This window comes from Propithecus coquereli, unplaced genomic scaffold, assembly GCF_000956105.1.
Source record: "Propithecus coquereli isolate 6110/MARCELLA unplaced genomic scaffold, Pcoq_1.0 Scaffold53, whole genome shotgun sequence".
In the NCBI taxonomy this organism is placed as follows: domain Eukaryota; kingdom Metazoa; phylum Chordata; class Mammalia; order Primates; family Indriidae; genus Propithecus; species Propithecus coquereli.
In genome coordinates, this window is record NW_012151174.1 from 6531585 (window position 1) to 6537939 (window position 6355).

Here is a 6355-nt window from a genome sequence, read left to right on the forward strand (position 1 = left end):
GACATAACTTGAGAGAAGCATTAACTTCTTTAGAGTTTACTTTTGGAATGCAAAGCATTTCTCTGTATCAGAAACTTTTAAATGAGGGGAAAACATAATCAGTTGCTTGAGCAGCAATCGTTGGATTTACGTTGCTGAACTGACCTTTTAAAAGTAAATGATAAGAACTGTTTTCAATCATGTAAGTGTTTTTTAGCCAGTTCAGTCTTTCTGAGAAAAACCAAGATGATCTACTGTGAATGATTAGGAAGGCATTGTGTGCTTTCTTCATTTTCTGTCTCTCTGTATATAGAGGTCATTAAATATGAAATGTTCGATTTCAAATCAAAAGTGTAGTTTATTGTATATCAAACAAGAGGCAGTACAATTAATCAAAGTGTGCACCCAAACTATCAACACAGTTTTGCCCTCTTAATGGTAGCTTGCTTATGCCAGCAGCGAAGAAGCCTGGAGAGTGAGTAGCCATGAAATTTTGAAACGTGTTTCCCACAGCTTGTTGAGAATTGGATATTTTTCCTTGCAAGAAGAGGTCCAAAGCCTGGAGGAAGTGGTAGTCAGTTGGTGAAAGGTCTGGTGAATACGGTAGATGACAGAGAGTTTCCAAGTCCAGCCTCTGTAGTTAGAGCAGAGTTGTCTGTGCAACATGTGGTCGACCGTTGTCTTGGAAGAGGATTGGCCTGTCTCTATTGGCCAATCTCTGCTGCTTAATCACAAGCATCCTCATCATTTCGTCCAATTGGTTGCAGTAGACACCTGCTGTAATGGACTGACCAGGTTTCATTAAGCTGTAGTGGATAATACCAAGGCTGAACCACCAAACAGACACCATTAGCTTTTTTTGATGAATATTCAGTTTTGGACTGTGTTTTGGCACTTCATCTTTATCCACCATTGTGCCGAATGCTTGTGATTGTTGAATCCATTTTTCATCGCATGTAACAATATGTTGTAGAAATGGTTTGCCTTTATGTTGTGACAGCAGAGAAAGGCAAGCTTCGAGAAGATTTCTCTTCTGATGCTCGTTTAATTCATGCAGTGGCCATCTGTCCAACTTCTTTACCTTGATAATTTGTTTCAAATGGTCCAATATTGTTGGAATAGTAACGTCAAACCTTGCTGCTAATTCACACGTAGGTTGAGATGGATTCACTTCCACTACAGCTTTCAGCTCATCATTGTCTACCTGGGTCTCAGGTCACCCACGTGGCTCATTTTCAAGATTAAAAACACCAGAACAGAACTTCTCAAACCATCGACGAACTGTGCATTCATTAGCCACATCCCTCCCAAACATTTTGTTGATATTTCAAGCTGTCTGAGCTGCATTGGTTCCACAATGGAACTCATATTCAGAAATAATACAAATTTTTGACTTATCCATGGTTTCACAAAAATTGTTCTAAAAAAAACGTGAAAGATACTCACAAGCCAAACTGTGTATTTGAAAGACTGAGGATGTACCTTCACAGCAGAAATAAAACAAGAAGTGTCAAAGTGAAATGTCAGAGAGATCAACTTTCAAACTTAGCACTTAAGGACATTGGACATTTCATACTTAATTACCTGTATTTATGTACACACACTCTGTAGACATATCTGTATGAATGCATCTTCACACGTAGACTAATTAATGTGCACTGTGTGTCTTCGAAGGGCATGTAGAGATTTGATAATACAGAAATTATACTTTCTTCGCTTAACCATAATCCTTGGAGTAACACTTCTGCTGTCCTTTAGACCCACCTTGCCACACGGAGCTCAGCAGCATCCGGAGGCGGCAGGGCGAGAGGAAGCTCACGGGTGAGTAATAGATCACGGCTCCGAAGCCTTCGCCGTGTACACAGACAGCCCCAGGGACACAGACACATAAAATCAATATTAATCCAACAAAGACAGACTGCACTAAATTCCAGCAGCAAAATTTATGAACTTTTTGAATGCCATTAAACTTACTTTTATTACCTTACCTATTGAAAGACATTATGTCTACTTTATTACCCTAATATAATGCTCGTTTTGAAAGTTATTAAGTAAAAAGGAGAAGTGAAAACATCAGCAGAAAATTCAATTCCAATTCTATGGTTAACAATCTAAAAATTGATGGCAAATATATGTCTGTGTGCGTATATATAAAAAATATATAAAAATATACATGTCGTTTAAGGCAAGTACTTATATAAATTGGGTAAAAAATGTTATGAGTACCTCAGGGAAATTTGAACAGACTTTTTAGTGTTTTTCATGAGTATTTTTCACTACCTTTCTCTTAGTAAGTAAATTGTTTGAATAGGTAGGTAGATAGAGATATTTCAAATTTCACTGAAACCTTGAAATATTTAAACGTTTGCCTATCAACAGATTATTAAACTATTACATAAAATTGTTTATTCTTATAAACATACAATTTTTAAACTTCTTTTAGAATATTTTTAAATGTGTAAAAACTATTACAAAGATAGTAATACATAGTTTCCATACACTCTTCACCCTGCTTCCCCTACAGACAGCATTGTGCACGTACCAAATGCTTTAGACTGTATTTGAATGTCACCGGTTTGCATACTGGTGTTCTATGTTAGGACCCAAAGCAGGACAGCACACACGCAATGTTTCCCTTCATGTATGTTAACACACTTGTGCATTTAGTGGCAGGTAACTCTATAATGTCTCTGGCTCTGATCAGTCTGTATTGTATTTTGATATATTTTCTTTGAAATTAGAATATAGTATGTTTACATGAGAAGATTTTTCATATTATTTGAGAATCCTTAGTTCAGTGACCATCGTACAAAATAAAAAGCATAATCATTTGTAAGAAGACATTCTTAGGTATGAAAAATTACTGATGACAAATGCTACGATGTGTCATATTTGTTTTAACTCTGTTACAAGATGCAGGAGCTATCACAGCTGACAAGTAGAAACAATACACTCTTATATAAGTTTGACTCAGCAAATCAAACTTTAGCCATGTAAAATGGGAAAAGCCATTTGAATGCAACTGAAAAAATATTTTACACTTGATCAAAGTCTATTAGTAACAAAAATCTACTAGAATGCGGGCTTCGATTATTTGAAACTACTGAAAACAAAAACATGCTCAGCACCCATTAGGAAGAAGTCACTTTCATTCTTCTTTCCTAATATAAATGAAAATCATTAGAGAGTATGAAATGCCTCAATATTTCTTCTAATTTGGGTGGGATAATGGTATGCGTCTGAAAGTTGGTCAGTAGTTACGTAGAAGTAGGGTGCCACATGGTCCATTTGCAAATTAAGTCTTGGTTGATGTCTGCAGCTCTAGAATAATTTTTCATAGTGTTCTCTTTTATTTCAAAGTACGCTGACATAAAGGAGAAATTATGTGGTCACACTAACCACACATCATAATATTTTTATGTCAAATAAGTCAAATCACGGCAGTTTTTAAAGATGCAGATGTAGCAAAGTTGGATTTTTTCCCTGTGTTTGCTGGCCTTGGATCCACAGAGCTATTCTCAAGTTGTCGATATTGGCGATAGTCTGATAGTCCGTCTACTTCACTGCAAGAGCAGCTGTTCAAATTTTTCAAAGGAATGATAATTTGAAAACTAAATTAATCATCTCTATGTAAAAACTTTAAACTTTTTGAGAGAGCAAAATTATGACCTCATATGGTCGCAAGGCTGCATGAGTTTCATGCTTTATCCATTTGTTCATTTACTTTATTTCACAAAGTAACTATAATGCTTCTGGTCACAGGAAAAAAAAAAAAAAGGTCAAAAAAGCAAACAAAATCTGTTCTCCCAGAGCTCACATTCTCGTGTCGGAGCGCTCACTGAAGGGTGTGACTTCACTTTTAAATTACTAATGAGGCATTTTCCATGGCGACGCGCCCCACACGGTGTTCGTCGTTACAGACATGCAAGTGTGTGTCTGTCTCTCCCAGTGTCCCCCTGGGTTTAAGAGCTGCTGTTTATACAACAAAAATAAAGAGAGCGCGAATACTCCCAAACGTCGATGACGTCACGGCGCTGTGTGAAAGCGCGCGACGCACGCACGCACAGGCGCGCGCGTGACGAGAGGTCACGGGGGCTCAGCGCGAGAGCAGGCTTGCGTGTTGGGCGTCGCCTCAAGTCCCGGCCTGAGGGACGGGAGAAGGAGAGGCCTCGAGCGGGGCGACGCGGGAGGGAGCAGCAGCGGATCTGGGGGAGACGGACAGACTGACGTGGGAGGGGCCGGGGCACCAGAAGGAGAATCTGGGGAGGGAGGCGGAAAGCCGGCGGCGACACGCCGGCCACGACCCTGCCGAGCCACGCGCGTGGTTCAATGGCGCGCGGCCTCCGTCAGAGGTCAGCCCACCTCGTGCCTCCATGCGCCGCCTTCCCCAGAGTGACACACGGTGGCACGGCGACCTGCTTAACGACAGAGGGAGACCCGGGGAGCGGAAGCCGCTTGCTTCCGCGGTGGCCAGCTCGGCGACAACGGGGACCCGGCCCGCTTGCTCCTGCGCGTCGCCGGCGCCGGGCCCGGGCAGCGCGGACGGCCGCGTGTCGCGAGCCCCCTAATGGCGCGACGGACGCTCGAGCGCGACTCACCGTGTGTCTGTCTGTGTCTGTGTGTCCCGCAGGGCAGCACGTCCCGCGGTGTGACGAGGACGGCTACTACAAGCCCACGCAGTGCCACGGCGGGGCCGGGCCGTGCTGGTGCGTGGACAGGTTCGGGAACGAGGTCGCGGGGTCCCGGAGGGACGGAGCCGCCGACTGCGGTAAGAGCGAGCCCCTCGGCGGTCCCCGGGCTCGGGGCGGAGCAACGCAGGGCGCCACCCGCTGCCCCGGGGTCCGGTGACACCTGGTGACACCCGCCCGCGCGGGGCCCGCGGCCCAGAGCAGGCAGGGCGCCGTGCGGACAAGTTAGGCCGCGTAGAGGCGGTCGGTGGCGTTGCGCGACTGTGCGTCAGGGCGGTGGCTGAAAGCGGGCGTCTGTCCTGCTGCACGTCCGGAAAGCTGTGGGATGCTCTTCCTCTCAGGAAAGGGGGACTTCCCGTTCCTCCCGCTCCGAGGCACTGACCCCAGCGCGCAGCCTGTCCCCGGGTGGCGCTGCTGGGTCTGCGCAGCCCTGCAGAGGGTGACAGGGGACATGAAGTTGCACCGGCTAGAGAAAAACGGAACTTGTTAAAGTTCCATAAATGACAGCCGTATGAGCACGTTTCCTTATGTTTGGGTGAGAAAAACGTGGTTTAATGGTTTAAAGGATGATTATAACTGATATGCGAATTTTTTACTATGAACATGAATTTTGTCTATAAACCTAAACAATAATGTCACAAGTTGAGCATCACATACATGCATTTTAAAGTTTTAAAAGTGGTATCTTTTGTACTTCATAAGCTATTTTTCCAGAATGCAAGCTTCAAATCAGTGTTTTTGTCTGTGCTGTGGAGAGTTTTCACAACAAAAGCCACTGAGCTTTACACAGACCCCCGACACACACACCGGGAATTAGTGGGTTGGATTTCAACTAATACAAAAAATGATCACAAGTGAAAATAAAGTACTGAGTCTTGCATTTTAGAAAATGTTTAGATACCTCCTTCATGAAATTTTTAGGATGATAGACTAAAATTATTTAGGAAAAGAGAAATGGTACAGAATAAAAAGTGATCTCATTTAATGCTTAAATTCCTGCTCTGCTTCATTTACTCCATAACATTTTTAATGGCCTGGTTTGGGTTTTCTGACCCATGGTCTTAAGCAGGAAGACGGAGTGAGCATGTCTTTGTAGTCTGCAGTGTAAATGTAGTTTAAACATGTCTTTGTAGTATGTAGTTGCTTTGCTAATTGCTTCAGTTATCAGTGATGTCAGTGATGGATAAAGAATTTTATTTTTTATGTTGTAAATGAAAATTACATGGAAATAAGTTCAATAAGTGAACCATAAATTATTTTGGAAACATGAACTTCTAAGTTTTCTTAGCGTGTTGCAATTAAGAAAATGTATCAACTTGGAGAATAGAAACACCATTTCTTAAGGTAAGATGGGAATTTCACTGTGCAGTATTGTGAGATTAGCTAATTTATAAACATTCAATTACATTAATAGGATGTATTATAACTACCAAAGAGTTATGGACAAAGATATCAGAATAGAAAATAAACACCAACTAGCATCTGAGGAGATGAAAGTCAACATGTGCTGAGATATATGTGCATTGTTGCCTCAGTGAATACAAATAGCTATTTAAAATTTTAAAAATATTTTTTAAAATGTTGAGTCCCTAGATCAAATCTATAGTTTCAGCTGTAGAGGGTCTTCCTCATCAATTAAAGATCTTTGGTCTAAAGGTAGAGACATGCTTCCTGACATAGACGGCATT

The 6355-nt window shown here is 42.2% G+C and overlaps 1 protein-coding gene across 1 annotated transcript in view; it reads left to right on the top strand.

The window, feature by feature from the left end:
- SPOCK3 (sparc/osteonectin, cwcv and kazal-like domains proteoglycan (testican) 3) overlaps positions 1–6355 on the top strand; it is a 484671-nt gene that overhangs the window by 465624 nt on the left and 12692 nt on the right. Inside the window, exons 5-6 of the mRNA XM_012657019.1 lie at positions 1738–1800; positions 4610–4747. Coding sequence (XP_012512473.1) covers positions 1738–1800; positions 4610–4747 — 201 coding nt within the window. The remainder of the gene's footprint in view (positions 1–1737; positions 1801–4609; positions 4748–6355) is intronic.